This window comes from Oryx dammah, unplaced genomic scaffold (assembly GCF_014754425.2).
Source record: "Oryx dammah isolate SB20612 unplaced genomic scaffold, SCBI_Odam_1.1 HiC_scaffold_15, whole genome shotgun sequence".
In the NCBI taxonomy this organism is placed as follows: domain Eukaryota; kingdom Metazoa; phylum Chordata; class Mammalia; order Artiodactyla; family Bovidae; genus Oryx; species Oryx dammah.
The window spans coordinates 42,746,942-42,773,338 of record NW_024070199.1 but is presented as its reverse complement, the minus strand read 5'-3'; the positions used below and the strand labels follow the sequence as shown (position 1 = coordinate 42,773,338).

Genomic DNA, 26,397 nt, shown 5'->3' with positions numbered 1-26,397 from the left:
GCCTGCTCCAGCTGCGGCCCAACTCCCCACCCCAGCCGCCTGTGTGGGTGTCCGCGGCAGCTCCCCAAGTGCTCACTGAGGGCCGCTGCCTCCCTCCCTGCCGGAACCGTGCTGGGCCCGTGGGGACAGACCACAGCAGCACAAGCAGGCAGCTCTCCTAGCTCCAGGAACTGGGTCAAGGACTTCCAACAGCAACCCTAGGACACACAGCCCGAGCCAGGACCCCCGTGAAGCCCGGGGCTCCAGTTCCTTTCCTCCACCCCAGGGCGCCCCCACCACAGACCACACTCACAGACCACAACTTCCTTGCAAAAACCCTCGGCTCACCCGAGGGCCAATGGAAATTTATTTATTTATTTTTTGTCCTTTCTTCTTTCCCCAAGTGGCTTTTCCTTGCAAAATGCCTGACATGACACCATAGGGGAACCTGGGAGTGGGGGGGCACCCCAAGGGGCAGCCCAGGGACTTAAATACAAGCTGGAGGGCAGGGCACAGGTGGGACAGGCGAGAGACAGCACAAGGGACATGGCTTCTCAGGGAGAGACCAAAGGTTTGTCTTTGTGCAGGAAGAAGCTGTGTCACAGGGCGGAGGGCTAGGATCCTGGGTGAGAGGGGAGAAGTGGAGAGGCCCCCCAACCCGGGGTGGCACCCACATTCCCAGAGAAGTAGCGACAGAGGGTGAGGATCCACCCTCACGGGCTCCAAGGGACGGACGGGGGTGCGAATAAGCCAGATGTGCTGCCTCAGGGGAAGGAGGCGGTGCTGGCAGAGAGAGGGTTAAGGCTGGTGCCCAGCCTCTGGCACGGTGGGCCTTCCGCCTCCGCCTGCCTTGGGGACAAAGGGGCACGGTGGGCAGGCAGCACACGGGCCTGGCTCTGGCAGGGCAGGGGGTGGCAGGAGCAGGCTCCCTCTGGGCTCAAGACACAGGCCCAGCGCAGCTGCCCGCCCACCTGCCCTAGATGTGCTCACACCCCACCGCAGCTGGACGGCTGAAGCTCTGAGTGTGGGAGGGGTGGGGGGCTGGGGAGGGTAGGGGGCTGGGGAGAGTAGGCGGCTGGGCCCCTGTGGCCCCACGCCCGTCCTGAGGTCTAGCCCAGGGCTCTGGATCCCAGGGCCTTGGATCCCCTGGTCCCATTCCTGGCCCCAGGTGCTGACTGCAGCCAGGGGCAGTAGAGGCCAGGGAGGCCCTCAGCTCTTGGGGAAGCAGGGCAGGTACAGGGGGAGAAGGAAGAAGAGTCAGGAGAGAGACCCACTGCAGCATATGTGGGGGGCGGGGAAACAGACAGACAGAGGAGCCCTCATCCCAAAGGTGTGTGGTGGGGTATCTTTTAAAGTCCCCTAGAGGCAACAGCAGAGCAAGACCGCACCCCCACCCCAGCCACAGGTCCTGGGTGTCCTCCCTGGAGGGCCTGGGGCTCAGGGCAGCAGGCAGATGGGCCAGAGAAAGATTGGGAGCCCAGGACACCCCCAAAGCCACAGATTCAAATGCCCCGGAGAGGGAGGCCCCTCCTGCCCCCTCCAGGGGCATCATCTGGAGAAGGTGCCCCCTCCTGTCCCACCCCATGAACCCCTCCTAGCAACAGCCACCACCAGCCTGCTTCACCGGGGTGCTGTCGATCTTGAGGTTGGGCCGCTCACCCCCCGAGGCTGCCCCGGGCCCCATCCGCTTTTTGATCTCAGCAGCCATAGTCATGAATGCCTGCTCGACGTTGGTAGCGTTCTTGGCACTCGTCTCCAGGAAGGGGATGCCCAAAGAGTCTGCAAACTCCTGATGAGGGGAGAGGAGAGGAGAGGAGGTAAGCGGTGGCAGGCCCCGGCCCCCTTACCACAGTGCACCCAGCGGCGTGGCCCGGCCTGCTCACCTTGGCAGTGGTGTGCCCGGCGGCCTGGCCCAGCGCCCTCACCTTGCCGTGCCCAGCAGCCTGGCCTGGCCTGCTCACCTTGGCGGTGGTGTGCCCGGCAGCCTGGCCTGGCCCGCTCACCTTGGCGGTGGTGTGCCCGGTGGCCTGGCCCAGCCCCCTCACCTTGCTGTGCCCAGTGGCCTGGCCTGGCCCGCTCACCTTGGCGGTGGTGTGCCCAGAGGCCTGGCCCAGCGCCCTCACCTTGCTGTGCCTGGCGGCCTGGCCCAGCCCGCTCACCTTGGCGGTGGTGTTGTCCACCACCTTCTTGGTGGTGAGGTCGCTCTTGTTGCCCACCAGCAGCTTATTGACATTCTCGCTGGCATAGCGGTCAATCTCCTGGAGCCACTGCTTCACGTTGGCATAGGATTCCTAGAGGAACCAGACCAAAAGGTATTTTGATCCCAACTGCTACCCCTATCCCAGGCCTGGAGAACAGGGGCCTTGAGGGGAAGGTGGGTGTCCTGGGCTCCTGAGAGGCAGGCGTGCTGGGCTCAGGAAGCCAGAGGAAGCCCCATGGGGCTTAGCTCTCCTACCTGCCCAAATCTGAGACCCCAAAAGCCAGGGCCAGAGTGGCCCAGCTTCTCCCAACAGCCCCAACACCTAAACAGCTTAGGCCGAAGGCCAGCCAGCTCCTCCTGCAGCTGCTCGTGTCTCCCTGAGACACAGAAAAGGCCTAACCACACGTGGGGAGTGCATGGCATCAGAAGAGAAACAGGCCAGAGGGAAGACAGAAGCAAAGGCTAACAGGTTAGCAAGAATCCCACAGTGGCCTTAAAACCCCCATTCAGGTTGCAAAGCTGGTAGCCCAGTGGCAGGTGGAGGACCCTCCCGGAGGCAGCCCTGGCCTAAGGAGGGAGACAGGGATACTGGGAGCAAGGCCTAACGTGCGTCCTACTTCTGGCACCAACAGCCTCCTCACTCAGCCTGGCTCTCCCGGCAGCCTGCCATGCCCCACCCCCCACTCCTGGCACGCCGACAAAGGACAGAACTTTTAGGAACAGGCTTGAGCTAGAGCCGCTTTCCCTTCTTAGGAGCCAGACGTCTGATGATACCACACTGGGTTCAGAAGTATACCTCCTGCCACATCCCAGGCTGGGCCCTGGGTTCAAATAATGGAACCATGCCTGAGCCCAGCCCTAAACCACTCAGGGGACACACGCAAGGGCAAGACAGGGTGACCAGCACTGTAGTGAGAAAAGGCAGGAGCTGGTGGGACTCCAGGACCATCTCATCTCAGGGAGGTTACAGTTGACCTGTGCCTGCAGGGGTGAACTGCCCCCATATGGGTGCTGGGGGGGGACCGGGGAAGGTGCGGGGGGAGGAGGCAACACGGGAGGGGTGTGGCATCTTTGGGGGAAGGGGAAAACTGAAAATTGCTGGGACTCAGGCCCTGGGCAGGGAAGCAGAGGAAGAGGAGGCAGGCCCGAGCGGGGAGGGTCCTGGCCTGGCTGAATCTTGGACGACCAGGAGCCGGTGGAGGTTTCCTTAGGAAGGGGGCAGCAGGGGCACACCTGGGTTCTTGGAAGATAGTCCTGGAAGGAGTGCATAGGCCACATCAGACCAGCAAGAAGACGGAGACCCACTGGGAGATGGCTGGAATGAGCCAGGCAATAAGGCAGGCGAGAGCACAGGATTTAGTGAGACGATCGCAGGCTTAGCCCCACCTCTGCCATTTACTGTATGACCCTAGATCCGTCACCTGACCTCTCTGAACCTCAGTTTCCTCACTTCAATAAAACAGTACCTCCCGGTGGGGCTGTTTTGAGCATGAGATAATGAATGCAGGCCTGTCTCATAACAAGTGCTTAATTAGCAAGAGCTGCTATTATCCTCATCACTGCTATTATTATGAGGGGACAGATTTGAGAGACGATGGGGGAGAACAGAGGGGCCCGGTGACTGCTGGGATGGGGGAGGGAAGAGTTTTCTGGTCAGGCCAACAGGGACACTGTTATAAAGATGAGGACGCAGGAGCTGGTTCAGGAAGAGAGTGAGACCAGCACAGGATACGCTAGGTTTTGCAGACCATCCAGAGCTCTGTGGGGGGCCTAGAGGCAGGCTAGGGGCAGGAAAGGATGTGCTGGTAAGCAAAGAACCCTGGGTTCACGAACACTGGCTTTGCCCTCCCTGTCTGTGAAACCACAGGCAAGTAACTCAACATATCTCCAAGCCCGTTTCCTCATCTGGAAAACAGGGACCCCACCATTTAGTTCACGGGGTAAAATCGTGAAGGTGAGAATTAACAGAGATGTAGTGCCAGCACAGCGCAGGCCGCAGAGGAGGAGGTCCATAGTGATGGCCGTTTAGCTGCAGAAAACACAGAGCAAAAGCCACACCCCAAGGCGGCCAGCGCTGCGCAGGGGGGAGTTAGGAGGCTGGGGGCCGTCAGGAAGCACAAAATCCGGGGTGCGGGGAGCAGCAGCGGACGGATCAGTAAAGTCACTGAAAAGAGAATCTAGGGCGCCAAGAGGTGGGAGAGCTGGAGACAGTCATTTTTTCAAGGAGAAGGAAGAGAACACAGTTAAAAGCCACGAGAGGTCAATCGTGGCAAAAACTGAAATGAGGTCACAGGATTTGGCAGTTCGAGGTCCATTGTGACCTCCGCCTGAGTGGAGCACAGTTCATCCACAGCCTGTTGGCCAGGAGGCAGCACGAGTCCCTGGCGAGCTGGAATCCAGCTGCCCCTTGGAGCAGGGACTCCTCCTGGCCTGGGGTTGATGTAAGCGTCTCCGTGTCCCCAGGGCCTGACCCACGTTAAGCAACAAAGTTTAAAAACAACAAAGCTGGTAGAATCAGTAGGCACGGGCTTTCAGGCTCTGCCACTTGAGCAGCTGCAGGACCTAAGAAAGTCTTACCACCCTGACCCATTTCTTCATCTGTGAAATAGGAATATAATCCAGACCTCTTTGGAATGATATGAGCATCAGAGGGCTGGCTGTGACAGAATCTGTGAACTTTAAGGCGGGGCAGGACTGTTTCTCACTGTTAACATCACCACTGCTGCTACTGACACGCGACTGAAGTTGCCACAGCAGACTCAGAGCTCCCAGAACTCTGCTCACATGGGGCCCAGAGCGCACAGCTCCTTTACTTCCTTGTGTAAGCCCCTCCCACTGCTTCGCCACAGGGTCTTTGCCCAGGAGGCCATGAGCCCAGCACAGCAACCAATCAGCTGACTAACCCAACAAACAGAGGTGCCTGGAAGGTCTAGAATAAGGTTTGACAGGGAGGTGAGGCCTGGTTCTGTCAAGGCCCTGCAGCAGGGCCTGCCTGGGGAGGATCCATTTCTGCAGTTATTTGCCTCCTTGTGAAATTAAGTCCAGGAACAGTCTCCTTTCCGGGCAGCATGAGGAAGAGAGGACGGGAACAGTAAAAAGAAGCAAAAGCCAAAGACCCGAGGCTGAGGAGGAAAAGGGGGGACAGTAAGCCCAGAACTACCTGGTCTGTGACGTCGTATACCACGATGATGCCGTGAGCCCCCCGGTAGTAGCTGGAAGTGATGGTCCGGAACCGTTCCTGACCAGCTGTGTCCCACTACAAGACAGTCGGAGATGGGCAGGTCAGCCCTGGGCTCCATGCCCAGAGCCCCTCCCCTATGAAGGCAGATGCCTCTGCATCGGGGCTCTGGGAGCAGCCACACTCACGATCTGAAGCTTGATGGTTTTGCCGTCCAGCTCAATGGTTCGGATCTTGAAGTCCACCCCGATGGTGCTGATGTAGCTCTCTGTGTATGTGTCATCCTGGAAGACCGGGGGCCAGGGAGATGCCCTGAGCAGACAGGTCTGAGGCCCATCTGGAAAACCTCCCCCTGGTTCCCTGCCCCACCTGAGTGCCCACTGCTGAGCCCCAGTTCTCACACCCCAACCTGCCAGTCCTATGCCCTTGCTCAGTCAGATATATTGCGGGCAGGTCCTGCCACTTCATCCCTGGTCTCCTGTGTCTTGCAACCACTGTTCTCTGTTGCCCCACCTCCCTCAGGCCACCAGCCAGGACCCTAGATGGATGGTATGGGAAGCTTCTTACTCACAGCAAACCGTAGGAGCAGGCATGACTTGCCCACGCCCGAGTCACCAATCAAAAGCAGCTTAAACAGGTAGTCACTGGAGAGAAAGGATGGGAAGATGTGAAGGAGGGCAGGGAGCCCGCCTGCCAGCACCCTGAAGCCACAACTACAGCATTCTCCCACAGCACGATGTGTGCCTCAGATTAGGGTAATGAGGCACTCCCAAGACCCTCCTGCAAGTCCCAGGCTGGGGAGGGCTGACCACACCCCATAACACCGCTGGCCCAAAGGGGAGCATCTGAATTTCCACTTTACAGAGAGGAAAACAGAGGCACAGAAAGGAACGTGACTTGCCAAGGATCACAATCAGTCAGGTGACAGAGTTGGGTATCCCAGCCTGGTTCCTGATAGACTCCATGGTTTCTAGTCCAGCAGGGAAACCCTACTGCACTGCCCTGGGCCTGTACCTGACTGGGCAGGAGAGGCCCTAGAAGTGGAGGCCAGGGCCCAGCCTAGAACTTATGAACTGAATTTCTACGTAAAGAGCCTGGTGTGAAGCTTTTAAGAAGAGAGGGTCAACAAGTGCCAATGATGGTTAGGTAGCATCACTGACTCAATGGACATGAATCTGAGCAGACTCCTGCAGACAGTTAAGGACAGGGAAGCCTGGTGTGCTGCAGTCCATGGGGTCACAAAGAACTGGACAGGACTCAGGAACTGAACAACAACAAAATGTATCAAGTTTACACTGGTGCCTGGCCCTGTGCTAAGTACTTCAAATTCATCATCTCATTTACACTTTACAACAGTCCACTGAAGTGAGTGCTTTTTATTTCCAACTAATGAGGAAACCACACGCCAGAGAACGGAAGCAACTTGCCCTAACTCACACAGCTATTAACTTTAATACTGGAAACCAGGTTCAGACTCCAAAGTCTCGTTGAAAGCCTGTTGGTACCCTTCTCTGTTTCCCCTTATGATCCAGCTCAGAGCTTCACCCTTCCCCAAGGAAACCTGAAGTCTGGATCTGGAGAACAAAAAGGAAGTAGCAGAAGAGGAAGAAGATAATCGACACTTGGTGAAAGCTGTCAGTGAGAAGTCGAGGCAGAAACGCAGGCCACCTACCCGTAGGGGGAGTGACCAATAAGTGAGGAGAGTTTGAGAAACAAAAAGAATCCCACTGGAAGGGTGGAAGCAAATGCCACATTCGTGTAAACTTCATCCGCAGGGTGACGGCGACGGGAAGGGGTGTGACAGTGGCGCCGGGGCTTGCGCAAAGGTGAGGGGAGGGCGGGAGGGGACAAGCCGCCGGGGGCGACCCGGCACTTCGATCCAGCAGCCTGGATGGGAGAGCCTGCGAGCGAGTTACCCAGAGGGCCAGCCTCCAGGAACCGGATTCCGGGAGGACCGGAGAGCAGAAAGTACCGCCCGACCTAAACGGCCCGAGTCTGGACCGAGACCAGAAACGCGGGTGACTGGCTCCACTATCAGGACTATCGTCAGCTCCCCGATCGCCACTCTAAGGCAGCAGGTGGGGAAACTGAGGCCTGGAAAGAGGGGGGGCTGCAGGGTCACCTGACCGACAAGGCCTGGTGGTGCCGGTGCCTCGGGCTCCAAGTGGTGCCCCTCGGGGTCGCAGTCTCCAGGCCCGTAAGCGAGAACTCGGGGTGTAGAGTCAGGGTCCTGGGGGCCCCGCGGGAGGGGCAGGACCCGGATGTGAGGGGGGGAGGTCAGCGGAAGAAGGGGACCCGGATGTGGGGGCGCCGCGCAGCCCTGACCCGGGCCGGACAACCCCGGTAAGCGTACAGTCCCGTTCTCGGGATCGAGGCTGCGCCGCACGGCGCGGGCGGGGCGCACTCACTATTCGGGGTTCATGGCGGCGGCGGCGGCCCGCTCGGTCGCTCCCAGTCGGCTCTGCTCCGCCTCCCGTTCCAAGATGGTGGCCGCTCCGCCCCAGAGACCCCGCCCGCGACGCGCAGGCGCAAACGTTTCCGACTGGGGCCTCGACGCATTGCTTCTCGGAACTTGTAGTCCTCGTACGTTTTCCAACTCACTCCCGCCGCGCAGGCGTAGACCGGAGAGCCCGAATCTCCTAGCCCACGCCCCCATCGCCGCGCATTGCCTTCTGGAGCTTGTAGTTCGCTCCCCAGACGCACCTGGGCTTAAGGACCGCGCTCTGCAGCCTCACCGCGTCCCGGCTCAATTTAGTGCTGGGATTGGCGTTTCACGTCTGACAGAGGCATTCATCCTTACACTCCCCGCTTCCGGGTATATTAGTAAAAGTTCACTTATCAAGGGTTTTTGGTGTGCTGGCACTCCTAACTCCCAGCCACAACCCCAGGAAGAAGGTGTCACCCACATTTTATAGGTGAAAAAAATCGAGTCTTAGTAACTCGCCCAAGGTCAAATAGCTTGGTCAGGGATAAAACTCAATCAAAATCAATGATCTATAGAATCTCAGAGATGAAGGTTGTTAGAAAAAAACTCCTGAATCTGTGGGGCCCCCAAACAATTCCGGTATAGGAGAAGCCTACTGGGCTCCAGCTGCGCGGAACCAGATGTGAACCACACACACACACACTCTCTCTCTCTCTCTCTCTCTTACTCACAGCCTCTCCCGACCCCACTCCCAACCTAGAGACGTAGAGACACTAGGAGCTCTCGGCCTCCGCCCAAAACAAGCCCGGCTCAGAGTCAAACCGTCTTTATTTCTACAGCAACATTTGAAAATAGAGAGCGACCGCCTCATTTCCCAACTGGGGCAGCCCCTCCTGCCACTGGGGGCCATCACTGCCCGTCGCAAGAAGCTGCAGACGCGGGAGGAGGCGTGGTAGGATGGCTCTGTGGGCGGTGCCCGGGGCGGGGTCAGGCCGAGCCTGGGCGGGGCGGGCGGGGCAGTGCATAAGACCCGGCTGCAGGGCCGGGCCCGGGGGAAGAGGAAGGGTATGGGGCAGGCTTTCCGTCCTGGGACACGGGGCGATGGCGGGTCCGGGCACACCCCTAGGAGGCCGGGAGGAACGCGAGAAGGCCCAGAGAACCCTTTGGGGAGGCGCCGCCCCTGAGATGTGGAACCAGGGAGATACCACCGCGCGGAATGGGGTTAAGGCCTGGGCGGTACCACTAGAGAAGGGTGGGGTGAGGGGAGGCTGGATAGTACCAAGGACGGAGGGGAGGGGTGCGGCCAATAACTTATTTCTCTATATACAGAAGCAACGGCCGGGGGAAGGCTGGGTGCTGAAGGGACCGCAGGTGCTTAGTGTTCTTGGATCGCGGGTCTGCGGAGAGCTGGCCACTGAGTCTCTCTACCTTGGAGACCCTGCCCAACCCCTCTGTTGGCCCTGAACCTAGGGAAGAGGGGCCCTGCTGGAAGGAATAAATAAGGGGGAGAGCTGGAGCGGGCGGGCCCAGCCTCCAGGGCTCAGGCTAAGATGATAAAGGGAGAAGGTTACCCTGAGATTGAACAGAAAAGATAGGGGTCCTTGGAAGAGACAGGAGGGCAAGCAGCAGGCCCATGCGCAGGGCTGGGGTGGGGACAGTGCCGGTGGAGGCTCTGGCGAATGGCTGCCCCTTCAGGATTAGCCCACGAGGGAGTTTCTTCGGGAGAGGTCCATGGAGCTGGAGCTGAGGGTGCGGCTGTCGGAGAGGCCTGTGCCTCCAGGCTGTGGGCAGAGGGGCAGGTGGCTCAGCCTTTGCTGCTGCCAGGCTGTGCTTCCCTGGCTGCAAGGGGCCTGACAGCCAGAGCCCCTGGTGCCCTGACATTCCCACCCACCCCCACAGTCACTGTGTTTGCCGCTGGCCACCCATAGGCAGCACCCAGCTTTCCCTCACGTTTCCCCAGGGTCCAGCCAGGCCTGGGATGAAGACAAGACCGGAAGTGTTGCGGGATGAACAGACAGGCTTGAGCAGCTTGGCAGGTACTCATGCAGGCCCGAGGCTGGGGCCTCAGCTGCCAGGTGCTGACCACTACCTACCCGTACCTGGACTGGCTCTTCCACGCTCTTGTTGAGGAAGTTGAGGGAACTGGCCCGCTTCATCCTGAGGGGAAAGGGCAGTCAGGATTTGCCCACAGAGGAACTCAGGGAGGACGGGGAAGGGTCAGGTTGGGGTTGGGGAGGTAGGCTTGTGGAAGGCAGGCTGATGGAGGGGCGGAATGGGGCTTGAGTGAGACAGAGTTCACCCTGGGTCCAGAGTTCAGCTGGGGTTGGTAGGCTGTTGGGTGGGTTCTTGAGAGACTCACCAGGATTGGGGGCTCACCTGGGGTTTGGGGGCTCCTGGGGGCTACCCCCCTGCAGCTTCTTCACCAGCATCTCACTGCTGCGCCTCAGGGCATCCCGAAGCTTCCCAAAGGAGCCACTGCGCCGCAAGGAGCCGCTGCCATCCTGCAGGGAGGCCGACGGGTTCGTCTCTGCCTCATTGGCTACACAGCCCCCTGGGCCAGCCAGCCGCTGGACTCACCCCACTCCACTCGGCAGCAGGCCCTGCCTCCTCGAGGTCAGCCTCAGCCCGAGCCCCCGCACCCCCGGGCACGTCTCGGCTGCCACGGCGGTCTCCACGCCCGCTGCCGCCATCCTTCAGGAGCTCCACCACCTTGGTCTGGCTTGCGGGGTCCAGGCCCTGAGCAGGGGCAGGGCATGTCAGGCAAGCAAGGGGCCCCGATTGGATCACATAACGGGCCCTTGCCCACACCCCTTGTGTCTGTCACCCTACCTGCTTTCGGCTGCGGCTGGCACAGTCCTCCAGCGTGTGCGCGGCTTCCAGCTTGCCCTGGCGCCGGTACAGGGCCCCCAAGCTGCGCAGGGTGGTGTTGACCGTGGGGCTGCGGACGGGGAGCAGGGCGGTCTCTTGACTCCGTGCACCCAGGAATCAGGGCCCACCCTGACACCCAGCCCCCACTGGCCCTGAGGAGCCTCCAGCCAACCAAAATGGAACCCCTCTGGTGGGTGGGGCCCTGGTGGAGGTCTGTCTGGGTTCACCTCTATCTTGGGGGATCCCCTCAGGGCCCTAAGTGGGATGTTGCCCCCCAGGACTGAAAGCTGGGAACCCCGGGAGCGAGATCATCAGGTTTTCCCTGGAGGACAGAGCCTTTCTGGGACAGGTGGGCTGTGACCTGGGCCTGGAAAGATGAGCTGACAGAGAGGAAGTGTGTGTTCTGAAGCTGAGCAGTATGGCGTGTGGAGCCTGGCCTTGGTGTGCACCCACGATGCCGCCCCCCTCCCGCCTCTCTGTGCTCCTCACCTGTCTACTTTACAGGCCTTGTACCAGCTGCCATATTCCCCGTAGGGGGTGCTGTCCCGGCGCTTATCCTGGGGGAGAGATACGTGGGAGGTGGGAGAAGGGCCCCCGGCATACTGCCCGCCTCGCCCTCTCTTCACAGATACCCACCCCGGCCCTGCCCCATGGGGCTACCTTGCTCTCCTCCCGCTCCTCTGCGTGCATCCAGATGGGCTTGTTGTCCCCTGCGGAGGGAGGATAGCCTCTCATGTAGGCCTCTCCTGGGTGGGCTGGACACAGGACTGGGGTTTTTTTGGGGGGGGTCAGGGGCACTCGAGAAGGACCAGGGTTGGCCTTCGTTGGATGAATGAACGGACAAGAAACAGACCCCAAACATGACTGACCCTCTCCTGGAGTAGAGGAGTCTGGCCCAGGCCTGTGCTTGAGGAGCTTATGCCTGGGGGGTCTCGGTGAGCAGACCCTTGCAGACTTCAGGACCCTGACCCGAGATGGTGCTAGGCCTGAGCAATGGGCTGGGCTGAAGGGGTCCGAGAGCAGGAAGTGATTGACAGTCAGGAGCCAAGAAGGTGGCTTCCCAGAGGGGGAGACATTTGGGCTGGGCCCTCCCACTGAGCATGTGTTGCCCAGTAGAGCAAGGGGTAGAGGCTCAAAGCTGAGGGCACAGGTGTGCACAGGGAGGACATCGCATGGATCCAGCCCCCTGGAGGCTGTGCAGTGGGGGGCGTGTTCTCACGTGTGCACACACACGGCTGCAGACCAGCCAGACACCTGGCCCGAGGCCTGCCCAGACGAGATGTCTGCTGGGGATGCTGGTGGCTGAGCTGGCCTGCACTGGGTGAGCCCCCGGCAGCCCTGCTCACCGCTGACAGAGCCGAACTCCTTCTCGTGAGCGCGGGTGAGGATCTCCTTGTACAGGGCCTCCGCATCCTGGTACTTGCCCTGCTTCAGGTAGCAGGAGGCCTGGAGGGGCAGGACCCAGAGGTGAGCAGGATGGAAGGAATTGAGTCTTTTCCCCTCCTCCCCCCTCCTCCAGTCCCCCTCCGGCCCAGGACACCAGGTTGTTCTTGGTCTTGGCCACGTTGGGGTCGTCAGGCCCAAGGCGTGTGGCATAGATCTCCAGCGCCCGCCGGTAGTAGTATTCCACCTCCTCGGCTTTGCCCTGGTTCTGGCACAGTAGGGCCAGGTTGCTCAGCTGCTTGGCCACGTCTGGATGAAACTTGCCCAGGACCTAGCACCAGAGGAGCCAGTGGCTGGGCTCGGGGCCGGCCTAGGGGCGCCCCCAGCCCACCTGGCCGGCCCTATGCTGCCTGCTCCCACCTTCTCCCGGATCTCCAGCGCCCGCTTGCACAGAGGCTCAGCCTCCTTGTACTTGCCCCGCTTGCCATACAGGACTGCCAGGTTATTGAGTGTTGCAGCCACCTAGAGGAGGGGAGAACAAAGGCTTCATGACCTGGGCCCTGCTGGGACCTGGGAGCTGCAGGGGGGCGGGGAGGAAGCCTCACTTACAGCTGGGTGGTCCTTGCCCAGAGTCTTCTCGCGGATGGCCAGGGCATCATTGAGCAGGTGGGCAGCCTCCTTGTACTTGTTCTGGTCCCTAGGGACAGGTGTGAGCTGATGAATGGTATCCTCCAGCCCAAGGCCCTCCTCCTAGTGGTCCCAGATCTCTGGGGTCACTCCTTCTGCCTGTTCTGATGAGTGAGCACGATGGGGGTATGACCCAGGGCATTGAGAAACATGGTCAGCCCCTGCCCTCCGGCTTGGGGGGCTCTGTGCAGGAAGCACATGCAGTGCTGGGGTATGAGCCAGACCCCCCCACACCCTGCCCTCACTGCCTTGTGCCCAGTGTTCCTTGTGGTCTATTCCCCAGGGCCTCTGCTCCTGCTGCTCTTTCTGCCAACAAAACCTTCTCCAATCCCCTTACGTTTTGGGCAAACTCCACTTTCACCAGAGGCCCGCCTCAAGCCTTGGTGTTGGAGAGGCTGTGCCCGCCACGCTTGTGTGTTGCCCCCTCCCCAGTTATGTCCAAGCCCGTTTCCTGCACTAGACTGAGGCATGATGTGTAGCTCAGGCCTGCTGTGGGCTCAGCCCTCTCTGGGGACAAGATCCTTCTGTAACCCAGCTAGCTGCCTAGTGGAGCCCGAGTCCTGGCCCACTGCAGGCACCAGTGCTTTGTCATCCCCAGGAAGAGTGCTCCCACAGGTGACCATGGTCGGGGGGTGCCTCACCTGTAGACCAGTGCCAGGATGTTCAGCATAGTGGCCACGTCTGGGTGGTCATGGCCTGACGTCTTCTCCAGGTCCTCCAGGGCCTGCTTGCAGAGGGGCACGGCTACCTCATAACGGCCCTGGGAGGCGTACTGGATCACCAGGTTGTGCAGGGTGCGCAGCCGGGCCGGGATTTCATAGCCCCCGTGCTGGGCGGCCACATCGCCTCCTCCAGGGCTGGGGGCTGCAAAGCCAAGGAGGGGAGACCAGATGTACCCCCTGAGCTGGGGGGCAGCTTTGACTGATCACACCCATGGCCCTGGGCAAGTCACTGTCACCCTCTCTCACTTTCTGCATCTATAGAGAGGTAGAGAGGGTCCAGGCAAGCCACAGAAAGAGAGGGTGGAGGCCCAGCCCTAGTACTTCAAGCCATGTGGCCCAGAGCAAGCCGCCTCGCCCCCGAGTGGAGCGGCTGCCGCCTCATCTGCAGAAGGGAGGCTCTGATTGGCACAGGAAACATGAGCAAGGCCGGCACTGGCCCGGGGCTCCAGCCTGGGGTTCAGTGCTGCCCGTGCGTCCTCCTTTAACCCTTGGGGGAGGCTCGGAGAAGAAAAGAAACTCTACCAGCGGTCACAGAGCAAAAAGCGCAAGTCAGGGCTTGCACCCGGGCCGGGCGGCTCCAGAGCTCTGAATTGTGATGCCTGCTCCTCACAGAACTTGAGGGGATGAGAGAAGCAACAGGTAAAGCTAACCTTTTAAGTGCTCATGCTGGGATGTTATGATCAGAAACGAGGCAGGGAAGCACCTGGCGGTCACTCAGTCAGACCTCGTTTCCTGTGACCTCTGGGTCCCAGGGACTGGTTCACCCAGCCTTCCTTTCCCACCCCCAGAGCCAGCCACCCCTCTGCACCTGGGTTCTGCTCCTCCTCGCTGGGGAACAGGTCATCCAGAGAGTCTTTGGGGACATCCCCCTTGTCCTCCTGGGGAGGGAGACAGGATGAGCGTCAGGGAATGTGGGCAGCCCAGGGGTCAGTGGGCTGGGTGGGAACTGTGCTTGTTCCCTGGCACCTCCCCTGGTCCTGGCCCTGCCCCTCAGCCCCCGCAGTGGCCTTGCAGTGGCCACACCAGGGCTTACGTTGGGGGGTGTGTCCTCATCCAACTTGCGGATCTGGCTCATGAACAGCAAGTGCTGCTTCTCCTCCTCGAGCTGGGCCACGGCCTGCTCGCTGCGCTGCAGCTTCTGCTGCGTCCCCGCCAGCTCCTCACGCAGCCACTGGTTCTCCTGCACCAAGCGCCGCACCTGGGCCCGCAGCTTCTGCTTCTCAGACTCCACAGCCCCCAGGTGGCTTGAGAGCGCCAAGATCACCTGTGGCAGACAGCCAGAATGGAGGTCAGAGCCCTATCCACCCGCCCCCACACCCTGCCCAGCCTGGGCCTCCTGGGGCCCAGAGAAGAGCCAGGCCGGGAGGAGGTGCCAGCCTGAGGGTCCCAAGTTTTCTCATTGACAGAGTTTTGCCCCAGGGCCCCAAACAGACCACACACAGCCTGAGACCTGGACCCAGGAGGCTTGGGGATCCCCAGCACCTTCCTTTTGCAGTAGGGACCCCTGGGCTCCCAGGCTGGCTCTGCTAGACTCTGAAAGAACCCATCATCCCCTTTCCTGGGGCCTCCAGCTAGCCCTCCGCATCGATGTCCAGTTGTTCTGATCATGAAGAGCGCTGACTGGGGTGCTGCCCATTCTCCAAGCTGGCCGCTCTCTTCCTGTCTCTCTGAGTTGTACTCAAGCCCTGTGGCCAGAGCCACTAAACCACTGCCCCTGGCCCAGGGCTAGCACTTTTCCAAAGATTCCTGAGAGATGGCTGAAAGGATACCAAGAGACCCCATCCTGACTTCTGCCCAGGGGCCACCTGCAGCTCCCAGGGAGAGGAGTATGTGTCCTAAACCCCTGGTTTTCTGGGGAACCAGAGAGGCAGGGAAGGGGATGCAGGGGCCTCAGCTCCCACCCCTCTTCCCCAACTCCCTGACTCCTTTCCTGAGCTTCCAGGCTCTTCCTGCCTTGAGGCCTTGCTAGGTGCTACCCTTTCTCCATCCTTCATGGTCAGAGTCATTTCTGCAGTGAAACCTCTTCCCTCTTATCCTCTCGGCCCCAGGAAAGCAGGGTACCTCACCCACCCCCCCACACCATTCTGTTGCCCACCTGTACCTGCTCTGGGAGGGTGCCCCGGGATGTTCATCTCTGTACCTGGCAGTCAACTGGCCAAGGAGTGAATGACCAACACATTGCCCTTCCAGAGGGATGGGCAGTCTAGAACCATGTGCTTTCTAGTTGACGAGCAAACACCCAAGTGACAGGTGTTTTCAAATTCCCTAAACAGCCTGGACATATATACAGCAGATGGTGTGATCCTTCTTTTAAAAAGGAAACCAAGATAATGCCGCCTGCCCAGGACTCACGGAGCCAGGCAGTGTCTCAGCCAGGATCTGAGTGGGCCAAGACTCTTTTCCCAAGAGTCTAACTCCTTGTGCACCCCAGTGCCTCCTGGGTACCTCCATCTGCATGTCACCCTGGCAGCCCCAGCTGCTTAAGAGGACCCAAACAGAACTCCTGATCCACCCATACTCTCTTCTCCTTTTTTAAAAACTTACTTATTTTTATATTTTTTATCCCTTGGCTGCTGCACACAGCGTGTGGGATCTTAGTTCCCCGACCAGAGATTGAACCCACGCCCCCTGCACTGGGAGTGCAGAGTCTTAACCACTGGAACACCAGGGACCCCCTCCTCCTCTTAATTTGCTCAAACCACAAACCTGGGAGTTGCCCTTCTCCCTCTCCTTTAGTCCATCCCTAGGCCCTGCTCGACCTACCTCCAGAATGTCTAGAACTCACCCCCTTCTTACTAGCTTCATGGCCACCCCTTTACTCCAAGTTGCCATTTCTCATTCGAATTCCAGTAGTGGCTTCCTAACACCTGCTACCTCCTTCTACCCTGACCCATCCTCGTTTACTCTCCATGCCTCAGCCAGAGAGAGTTTTTAAAGCCTAGGCCAGGCCGTGTCCTGTGACTGCTTAAACCCTCCAAAGGCTTCCTGACTTCCTAAGAATAAAACCTAGACTAATAAGGCCCCTGCCTTCTCCATAGACCTCTTCTGCCCCTGTCTCTTTCCTCATGAAGCTCCAGTCAGACAGGTCTTCTCTCAGTTCTCCCACCACAACGAGATCTTTTCTACCACAGGACCTTTGCACACACAACCTCTCATTCTCCTCCTCTTTTGTCCCATCACTCAGATCTTGATTTAAATGTCATTCCTTCAGAAGTGTGTAGCTTGACCAATAGATAAGACCTCCTGCCATACCTTTTTTTTTGAGAACTCACTGTAACGTTGAATAAATATATGTGTTTCTGACTCTTCTCTTACTAGACTTGGCAGGGATCTTGTCTGTCTTGTTGGACCTGTATCCCTGGCACCCAACACATTTCCTGGCACACAGTAGGCACTTGATAACTTACCTGTTAACAAGTGAATAAAAGAATAAATGAGGGGAGGGGTCCTTCAGGACTTCCTTTTTGTTTCCCTAGGCCATGCAGTCTCTGCTAGGTAGCAGAGAAGTCAGAGGATCAGCCCTCCTGGCCTCAACCCATCCATTTTTTCAACAGATATCTACCAGATCCTACCATAAGGCTCCAAGGCACAGATTCTTCCTTCCATGCTGATTCTGTTACTACACTGCCACGATTCCTCTGGAAGTCTCCATCCCTCCCATGACCTCCCTCCTCAGCACCCCGGACCAGCCTACCTGGGCCTCCCCCAGCCCCAGCTCAATGGCCTCGAGGGAACGGCGCAGGAGGACACAGCGCTCCTGTGAGCCCGGCTCTGCCTCACTAGCTTCATGAGCGACCAGGGGAGCGAGAAGGGCACGATGCTCCCCGCGCAGGGTCTCTAGCCCTTGGATGACGGCCTTGGTGCCCAACACGATCTCATCCTGGCTCAGCTTCTCCTCCCGAGGAAGCACCATCGTGGCCATGGCTGTGCCTCCTGTGAAGGCGAGAGGGCGGGCAGGGGGTGCCGGGCCTGGGGCCACGCCGCTGTCCGCCCCGGATTAGGTAAACACCTATGGCCCCTCGGACGCCTGGGTTCCCCGGGAGCCCGGTCCCCCAGATAGCAGCCCGCACCGTGCTCGCGCTCGGCCTACAGGGGGCGCGCTCTGCTCGTCTCGGCCCGGGAGACGCAATGCGGTGCGACCCGCGAGGGTGGACCCGGATTCGGCCCAGACCACTGGCTCAAGGCCGGCTTAGGCCACCCGGTCTCGGGGCTTCCCCGGAGGCTCCCTAAGAACAGGAGGCGCCAGAGGACGATCCTACTGGGATCGTGAGGGGTTTACTCCCGTGCGGAGACACCAGCCCTTCTCAGAGACCTGGTCCCAGCTCCCTCGGGCAGCGCCCCCTCCCCAACAGGCAGGCCGAGCCACAGAGCCCTCCTCCTGGGGAGGCCGACCCTGGGAAGACGCTCCCGCTAAGGAGCTGAGATTGCGGGGTTCCTCGTCCCCTCCTCCCCCAGGCCGCGCCCATGACGACCCCTCCCTGTAGGCCAACCTGACATCCTGCGGACCCCTCCTCCCCTGAAAGCTCCCGACCCCGGTCATCCAGGACCGCGCCCCCTCCCCGCGGGCCGGCCTGGTCCTCTCACGAGCCGCGCCCCAGACAACCCCTCCCCTAAGGCCGACCCCGAGCTCCCTTCCCCCAGCCCGATCGGCCCGCGCGGACCTCAGTCTCCCGCTCGGGCCCGCCTCCCGCTCCGGCTCCGGCCCCGGCTCCGGCTCCGGCTCCGGCTCCGGCTCCGGTGCCGCTTCACCCGGACCAGCCGCCGTGAGCTGGTCCCGCCGCCTCCATCCCGCCGGCCTTCCCAGCAGTCCCTGCGCTGCCTTAAAGGTGAAGCCGGCACCTTGGTGGCGTCGGAGGGGGCGAAACACTCCTTTAGGCCGGCAGGCTGCCTTAAAGGAGCACGCCTGCGGGGCCCACTCCAGGCCAGGGGGAGGGGCCGGGGGCGTGGCTGTCGGCGACGGGGCGTGGTCACCGAGGCGTGGGGCGTGGGCTAGACCGGCGAGTGGGTTCCCCGCCGCCGCCGCCTACCCCCAAGCTCCTGCGGCCTCGAGTCCTCCGTTGTAACCAGCCCCGAGACCGCGGGAGTGTGGGCTGGCTGGGGAGGATGTGTACCTGAACTTACCTTATTCTGCGGCCAGAGAGGACGGCGGGAGAAACTGAGGCCCAGGGAGAAGTCTCGGCCTCCTCAGAGTCCAGATCGGGACATTTGACATTTATTGGCATGGAATGAGGCGGAGTGCCACTTTCTGAGCGCTTACTGAGTGCCGCGCGCTTGGATGCCTTAAGTGCATTTAACGCTTACAAAGACAGAATAAAGCGGGCACTGCTATTATCCCAGTGTCACAGGTAATAACCCTACATTCATTTGTCTCTAATCGGTGGTTATGCCCCACCCAGTTCCTTTGGAGCTGTCCTTGTCCCATGAGGTGGTTCCCGGCCTCTTAGGGCCGCTTCTTGGGAGGAAGGAACAGAGGCTTCCGGCCGTGAAAGGGAAAAAGGTGACAAGGGGCAGCTTGACCCTGTGGGTGAGCACCACCCCGAATGCTGTGGACTGGACGATCAGGACGAGGTGATGTCATTCAGGGCTCAGGTGAGACGTCATCTCAGAGAGCCCTCCTCTGATTCCCCGCACCTTATGTAGAGCAGAACTCCAGCCCGTCTCAGGCACCCATCAGGCCAAGATCTGCGTATCTTGTTCATTCCCAGAGAAACTCCTGGCCGCCACATGGCAACACTCAGTGAATGCTGGGTTTGTAAGAAGGGTGCACCTGTTGGCCCAGGTTTAGGCCTGGCACTCTGCAGCCCTGGGTTGCTGGCCACCCTGGCCTTACCTCCACTGCTTTTAGGTCGCCATCTCTAGAAGAGGTCCCTCTGAGAGACAGTAAGTTGCCCAGCAACGCCTGGCACTGGTACCCAGGCATCTGGGGTGTTCCTCTTGAGTGGGGGGCACTCAGACTCTACCAGGTTCAGTGTCCTGATGGATGAACCCTGTGAGTGAGCATCATCTCTGGCAGATGTCCTGACGCCCCCCAGCTTAAGTATGTGGCAGGAAGGTCAGTACAGTCTGCAGTGAGCTCTAAAGGTCAGCAAGGTTTTCCTTCGACAGTCACTGTGGACACTGCTGCCCACACCAAACTGAAGCTCTGCCCAAAGGAAGGACAGCTGCTCCCTTTTGCCAAAAAGATGTTCCGGTGCCTGGCCGGACAATCCAGGACCCTTCACCCTCTCCTCCCCCCTCCCCACTCCGGATTTCTCTTTTTCGGGATGTGGCTTAGCATGTCCATCCAGACACTGCTCAGAATACGGGGCTCAGTCCAGGGCGTGGGCATCCAGACGGGGAGGGAGATGTGCAGAGAGCAGAGGGCCAGTCCACTCCCAAGGAGCACACCACCTGTCCACCGTGAAGCTGAAAGTCAGGCTGGCTTCAACAGCCGCTGGACTGTGTCTGTTCAGGGTGAGCTTGTCAATTAAAACCCTAGATTGTGTGCATCCTGGTTTTAGCCAGCCAGGTTCTTCTCCCCCATCCTGTGCTTCAGTGAGTGATTTTTCCCCCCAGTGATTTTTTTTTTTTTTACACAGAAAGTTCTGTTTTTATTGATTAGAATTGCACATAGGTGTAATTCTTTCATCACACATATAATACACAGTAACCATCAAGTAACTGATGCTAAAATAACTATTGACAAATTCTAATATTGAACACAGAATAGTTCTATCTCTATTAACAATAAAAAACAAAACCGCTAAGTATCTTGGAAAATTTAAATGCAGACCATTATTTCACAGTTTGGAAGTCTGCGTAGTCCAGCTTTACGATGACCTTCTCATTGTGGAAGCTTGCCCTGTCGATGTGTGCCTTGGGACTTCCTTTTGTCTCAAGCCATTCCTGCATGTGACGTACTTTGGAGGTAGGCCCTTGCAACCGTCCTTGCACTGTGCCCTGGTCAGTGTTCTGGACCCAGCCTACTAATCCAAGCTTTTTACCCTCAGCCTGAGTGTACTTGCGGAAAAACACTCCTTGCACCTTTCCAAAAATTTCATAATCCACTGATATCAGGGTATCCCCTTCTGCCATGCTCATGCTCAAACCCTCCTTGTCGTCCTCTCAAGCGTTAGGGACTACCCGGCAGACCACCAGGCCAACAGTCACCCCTCCCCCCAGTGATTTTTAAAGGGAATTGATACATTCAGATGATGCGACATTCAAAAGGCTGGTACAAGATGCAGTGAAACGTGGCTCTCTCTCACTGACCACCACCCGCAAGTCATCAGGTCCCCTCCCCAGGAGCACCTGCTGTTATGTTTCTTGTGCCCTTTGATTGCGTGGTTTGCCTCAGTGCAGAGCTTGTGTTTATCCTCGTCAGTTTCATAGGGTCAGTTTTCCTCCAGGGCCCTGCAGGTTGGCGTCTTTTGCATTCAGGGTCTTTAGCCAGCACATCGGCCCTACCTCCCGGGGTCACACTGGCTGTGGTGTGACAAGCCTGCCTCTCTGCAGAGAGACTCCCATCAGACCATGACTGTACTCCCAGCTGGCTGGCAAATTCACAGGGAGGAAATGGGATCCGGAGCCCAGGGCAACTTTGCTGTTCTTATCAAGGCTTTGTTGTTCTTCAGTCGCCCATTCATGTCCATCTCTTTACAACCCCATGTACTGCAGCACGGCAGGCTTCCCTGTCCTTCACTATCTCCTGGAGTTTGCTCAAACTCATGTCCATTGAATCAGTGATACCATCCAACCATCTCATCCTCTGCCGCCCTCTTTTCCTCCTGCCCTCAGTCTTTCCCAACATCAGCGTCTTTTCCAGTGAGTCAGCTTTTCACATCAGGTGGCCAAAGTATTGGAACTTCAGCTTCAGCATCAGTCCTCCCAATGAATATTCGGGATTGATTTCCTTTAGGATTGACTGGTTTGATCTCCTTGCTGTCCACGAGACTCTCAGGGGTCTTAACAAGGCTGGGTTTCAGTAACTCTTGGGAGGGAACTTTGTTCGAGGGGTTCCTTCTAGAGACTGAGATTCAGTGGTGCCAGGGCGGGTCGCGAATATCTCTTATTATTATGAAACTTCAGCAGTGCCCATGACATGCACCCTGGGCTGAAAGGCACTCCTTATACATCTTTGTTTTACAGATAAGGAAAGTGATGCCCAGAGAGGGGACAGCAGCTGCACCAGCTGACCACTGTGCCCTTTTCTAATCCAGAGTCTGGTCATTTTGCCCAGTGTGTAAAGGAGACTGGCCCCACACTGTAGAGGTCAAGAGAACCAAGGTCACATTGCCTGTTCATAGACACAAGAAGCACAGCCTCATACACCTTCAACACACAGCCTCAGGACTTCCCTGGTGGTTCAGTGGCTAAGACTCTGGCCTCCAAATACAGGGGGCCCAGGTTTGATCCCTGGTAAGAGAACTAGATCTCACATGGAGCAACTAAGAGGTCACAAGTGAAAGTGAAAGTTGCTCAGTTGTGTCCGCCTCTTTGCGACCCCATGGACTGTACAGTCCATGGAATGCTCCAGGCCAGAATGCTGGAGTGGATAGCCTTTCCCTTCTCCAGAGGATCTTCCCAATCCAGGGATCAAACCCAGGTCTCCTACATTGCAGGCAGATTCTTTACCAGCTGAGCCACAAGGGAAGCCCAACAATACTGGAGTGGGTAGCCTATCCTTTCTCCAGCGGATCTTCCTGACCCGGGAATTGAACTGGGGTTTCCTGCGTTGCAGGCGGATTCTTCACAGACTGAGCTACCGGGAAGCCCTAGGAAGTCACACGCCGCCACTAAGGATCAAGTATGCTGCCAAACGCTTCCCAGGCGGCGCTAGTGGCAAAGAACCGGCCTGTTAATGCAGGAGACCTAAGAGACTCAGGTTCGATCCCTGGGTAGGGAAGACCCCCTGGAGGAGGGCATGGCAGCCTGCTCCAGTATTCTTGCCTGAAGAATCCCATGGACAGAGGAGCCTAGTGGCCTACAGTCCATGAGGCTGCAGAAAGTCAGACGTGACTGAAGCGACTTAGCACAGCACAGCACATGCTGCCAAATAAATCAATGTTAGGAAAAACATATAGCCTCAGGCAGGTTCACCCAGAGGCACTGAAGGCCTGTGTGCCACACGCACACCTCCACGTGTGTGGGTTTACAGGCCCAGGGACCTGCATACCAAATGTAGCCAGGGGCACACAGGCCGGGCTTTCTTCGCTTGTGCTTTCTCTCCGGCTCATGACAGAGCACGTTCCTTTTGTCACCTAAACAGAGAGAGCGTTTTTCAGTCCCCCTTTATGGCTTGTGCTGGGTTCTTGCTCCAGCCTTTCTGCTACCTCTCTGCAGGCTCCCAGGGTTTCTTTGAGGCCCTCTTTAGGCATCTGGCCCTGCTCCTCCCTGTGCGCCCCACAGAGGAAGGTCTGGGCCTTCCCCGCCGGGTTCCCAGGCTGTTATCTTGCTTTTGGTTCATAACCTTGCATGTGTTCAATCTCTTTAGTCACTCGGCTTTTGATCTGGTCTCTGGGGATTATACTGTGCGTCTCCCAAGGGAAGGGACTGTTACTTCCCCACTCCCCCCCGCAGCTGCTGGTCTGGTGCCAGGCTGCTGATGGGTGCTCTGTTGATGGAAAAGAAAGGAAGGCATCCATGCCCGATGGTGATTCAGCTCCTTATGCCATTTCCACAGAGCTCATCTGGGGAAGTTGTTCTTGCTACTTTTAAGATTGTTTTCTCCCTGAAAATCACTCCCACTGCTCCCACCCCTTCCCCTTGGATCCTTGGAAGCATTCATCCCACTGAAATCTGCTTTCTTAAGTTAATCTTCTTCCGTTGGCTAGCTTCATGCCTTTTCTTTGAAGTGGTGGTCGGGGCGGGAGGGGGTGCATTTTTCCCAAGCATATCATCCCCCTTGGAACATCAGCATATTGGGACTTCCCAGACAGTTCAGTGGTTAGGACTCCACACTCCCAGTGTAGGGGGCATGGGTTCGATCCACGGTCGGGGAAATAGATCCCGCAAGCCATGCATCAGGACAAAAACAAACAAAAACGGCTAAGCCCGTGCACCATGACTGAGCCCAAGCTCTGGAGCCTGTGCTCCACAACAGAAGTGACCGCAGTAAGAAGTCCTCCCACCGCAACAATGAGCAGCCTCTACTCACGGCAACTAGAGCAAAGCCCAAGCAGCAACAAAGGCTCAGTACAGGCAAAAGTAAATGAAAAAAAATCAGCCACAGGTTCACATCGTAAGTGCTCAAGATTGGAGATTTCTTAAAGACCGTATCTCACGCACGCCCCCCACTGCATGATAGGCAGCTCATCACTTTCCAAGGGGCCAGTTTCACCTTGGACGCCTCTGGTTGCCAGGTTTTCTGCCACTGAGCTGTGAATCAGGTCTGCTCAGAGCCCCCTTGAGGCTCTTGGCTCCTCTCCCGGCAGCCCCTGGGCATGTTGGCACCCACTCTTCCTTGTGGCCTCCCAGACAGACCCGAAGTGTCCCGGTCCTGCTCGGCGGGAGGGCACACAAGCTTTGGGGGCAGACTTAGCTGCATCCAGAGCCCCGTTCTCCATTTGCTGGCTGGGGAGCCCTAGGCACCTACTGCAACTTCATCTGTTTCCTTGTCTGTAAAATGAGGTTCCTGACACCGACCTTGCTGAGTCCTCAAGAGAGTGGAATAAAATAGTAAAGATTGTAACATTATGCTCGTACACAATAGACGCTATTGGGGCTTCACAGGTGGCACTAATGATAAAGAACCCGCCTGCCAGTGCAGGAGGCGTAAGAGATGCGGGTTCGATTCCTGGGTCAGGAAGATCCCCTGGAGGAGGGCATGGCAACCCACTCCAGTATTCTTGCTTGGAGAATCCCCGTGGACAGAGGAGCCTGGTCGGCTACAGTCCACAAGGTCTCAAAGAGTTGAACACGACTGAAGCAACTTAGCACGCACGCAATGGATGGTATTACTATTAAATATTATCATTAGTGCCACCAAGCTTACTATTGGACAGGTCCTGTGCTAGTGAATGGAGAGTGGGGAGAATAAAATAGGGAATATAGGGCAGTCTCTGCTTATAGTGTTGTTGGAGAGGAGACATTCAGAATGAAAGCGAGCAGCAAATGAGGCAGCAATAGAAAGGAGAGCCTGAAGATAACAAGCCCTAAGATGTCTGATGCTGGCAGTGGATACCCTGCATGGTCAGGACAGAGGGAGCTCAGCCTGGTTGGGAGCAATCTCCCCCTCTCCCTAAAGTCAGCTCTTCCACATGCCAAGGATGCTCAAATTTCCATCCAGCCCAGAGAACCACCCTGCAGACCTGCATACTCAATTCCACCTCTGACTAGCACACGCCCACCTTGCCCTAAACCTACCATTTCCCACCCAAGTCTCCTCCAGAGATGTTTTACCATTCACCTGTTCACCCCGCAGATGGCCAGTCCCCATTCTCAACTGTCTCCTTTGACCCTGTATCCTTTTCTTTAAAAAAAAAAAAAAATTGGCTGTGCTGGGTCTCAGTTGGGGCAGGTGGGATCTAGTCTTAGCCACTGGACCACCAGGGAAGTCCCTCAACCCTGTTCTCTAACCAGCTACCTACACTTCTTGATTCTGCCTCTTTTTTTTAAAAAAAATATTTACTTTCGGCTGTGCTGGGTCTTCGTTTCTGCATGGGCTTTTCTCTAGTCGCAGAACACGGACGGGCTCTTGAGCACCCAGGTTTCAGCAGCTGTGGCACGTGGTCTCATTAGCTTTGGATCCCAGGCACTGGCTCAACAGTTATGGCGCACAGGCTCAGTTGCTCTGCAGCATATGGGATCTTCCTGGACCAGGGATTGAACCCATGTCTCCTGAATTAGCAGGTGGATTCTTTACCATTCAGCCAGCAGGGAAGCCCTGATTCTGCCTCTTAAATATATAGGACTTAAGTTTCCTTTCTCTGCCACCTCTTCTTCCTGACCTTGGTCTATGTCATCATCTTTTCTAAACTGCTGCCGTTCCCTGTGAACTCCGCTGGTCTTTATTCTTATTTCCTCCAACATGTAGCAAGGTGATCTTCCTAAATTAGATCATCTTGCTTTTCTGCCTAAAACTGTTTGTTGACTGCTGCTGACCTCAGGATGAAATGCATCGTCCTTGCTCTGGCTCAGAGTAGTAACAGTCACAGCTAGGAGGCTCCTCAGCGCTTTGGCCACTTCCTTTCTCTTCCGCCCCATCGCTCCCCACTGCTTTCAGCCCCACTAAACCACGTGTGCTTCTCGAATAGGCAGGACTGTGTCTTATCTCTAGTCTTGCTATTTCCTGTCCCAGGACATCCATCGTGTTGGGCGTCAGTTCCTTTGAGATATCTTCTTGGACACCCCTTCCCAGGCTGGCTCCACTGCCCCTCCTTCATCCTCCCAGGCAACCCTTCATGCTGTGTGGCCGTTGTCTATTTGTCTGTCTCCCCTACGAGGGTCAGAGTTTCCATGTAGGTAAAGACCCAGCCCTAGATTCGTCCATGTGTCATCGTGCCTAGGACAGGAACTGGCCCATGGCAGGAACTTAATACATGTGGATGGAGGCTTGGCAAGTTGGGATCTGAGCAGGGCCTTGAGAGATGGTCTGGAGTCCCATGACCTGGGTCAGAAATCCAGCTCCTTCTCAGCCACTCTGAGTGTGTTGGACAAGCAACTTACCCATCCCGCTTTCCTTCATCTGGCCTTTGAGTGTTTGCTAGAGACTAAGTGGGGTTTGGAGCAGGGTGGTTGGGAAGACCTCTCTGAGGAAGTGGTGTGCAGGCTACAGCTGAAGGGAAAAATGGGAACTTCCCTGGTGGTCCAGTAGTTAAGAATCCACCTTTCAATGCAGGGGATGCGGGTTCAATCCCTAGCTGGGGAACTAAGATCCCACAAGCTGGAGCTAGAGTGCCTGTGTGCTGCAGCAGGAGACGCCCAAGTGCCACAAGAAAGAAGAGCTTGCACGCAGCAGCAACAAGTAAATAAAAGG

General features: G+C 57.7%; 3 protein-coding genes across 6 annotated transcripts; all 3 read right to left on the bottom strand.

Annotated features, from left to right (window-relative positions):
• Positions 1-302: 302 nt before the first annotated feature.
• Positions 303-7,871, bottom strand: RAB1B (RAB1B, member RAS oncogene family). Its single transcript, XM_040256352.1, has 6 exons — positions 7,766-7,871; positions 5,929-6,001; positions 5,546-5,641; positions 5,340-5,435; positions 2,139-2,270; positions 303-1,768 (listed from the first exon to the last, which is right to left on the bottom strand). The coding sequence occupies exons 1-6, from the start codon at positions 7,777-7,779 to the stop codon at positions 1,574-1,576; spliced, it is 606 nt and encodes a 201-aa protein (XP_040112286.1). The 5' UTR covers positions 7,780-7,871; the 3' UTR covers positions 303-1,573.
• A 721-nt stretch (positions 7,872-8,592) lies between these two features.
• Positions 8,593-18,370, bottom strand: KLC2 (kinesin light chain 2). Of its 4 annotated transcripts, none has more exons than XM_040256350.1 (16): positions 18,104-18,370; positions 17,137-17,425; positions 14,476-14,706; positions 14,251-14,320; positions 13,362-13,584; positions 12,643-12,730; positions 12,454-12,555; positions 12,191-12,364; positions 11,997-12,096; positions 11,311-11,360; positions 11,140-11,207; positions 10,612-10,720; positions 10,360-10,518; positions 10,159-10,283; positions 9,882-9,939; positions 8,593-9,563 (listed from the first exon to the last, which is right to left on the bottom strand). In XM_040256350.1, exons 2-16 carry the CDS (start codon positions 17,362-17,364, stop codon positions 9,480-9,482), a joined length of 1,869 nt encoding a protein of 622 aa, XP_040112284.1. In that variant the 5' UTR covers positions 17,365-17,425; positions 18,104-18,370; the 3' UTR covers positions 8,593-9,479. The 4 variants fall into 4 exon arrangements, with proteins under 4 accessions (XP_040112284.1, XP_040112282.1, XP_040112283.1 ...); XM_040256348.1 differs by having other exon boundaries at positions 9,876-9,939; positions 18,104-18,345; XM_040256349.1 differs by having other exon boundaries at positions 9,876-9,939; positions 17,137-17,375; positions 18,104-18,345.
• A 1,630-nt stretch (positions 18,371-20,000) lies between these two features.
• On the bottom strand, positions 20,001-20,590 carry LOC120874724 (acylphosphatase-1-like). The gene has a single exon (XM_040256347.1). It carries the CDS (start codon positions 20,520-20,522, stop codon positions 20,217-20,219), a length of 306 nt encoding a protein of 101 aa, XP_040112281.1. The 5' UTR covers positions 20,523-20,590; the 3' UTR covers positions 20,001-20,216.
• Between the last annotated feature and the right edge of the window lie 5,807 nt (positions 20,591-26,397).

What these genes read in the sequence shown, in the direction of transcription:
- KLC2 (XM_040256348.1), bottom strand. Translation starts at nt 17,364, where the DNA reads ATGGCCACGATGGTGCTTCCTCGGGAGGAGAAGCTGAGCCAGGATGAG. An exon ending in CGAGGAGGAGCAGAACCCAG is followed by an intron (nt 13,585 to 14,250) that starts GTGCAGAGGGGT and finishes TTGGCTTTGCAG; the next exon opens with CCCCCAGCCCTGGAGGAGGC. An exon ending in AAGGCCTGTAAAGTAGACAG is followed by an intron (nt 10,721 to 11,139) that starts GTGAGGAGCACA and finishes CCCCGTCCGCAG; the next exon opens with CCCCACGGTCAACACCACCC.
- LOC120874724 (XM_040256347.1), bottom strand. Translation starts at nt 20,522, where the DNA reads ATGAGCATGGCAGAAGGGGATACCCTGATATCAGTGGATTATGAAATT.
- RAB1B (XM_040256352.1), bottom strand. An exon ending in TATACGACGTCACAGACCAG is followed by an intron (nt 2,271 to 5,339) that starts GTAGTTCTGGGC and finishes TGGTTCCTCTAG; the next exon opens with GAATCCTATGCCAACGTGAA. An exon ending in TGGACAACACCACCGCCAAG is followed by an intron (nt 1,769 to 2,138) that starts GTGAGCGGGCTG and finishes TCCCCTCATCAG; the next exon opens with GAGTTTGCAGACTCTTTGGG.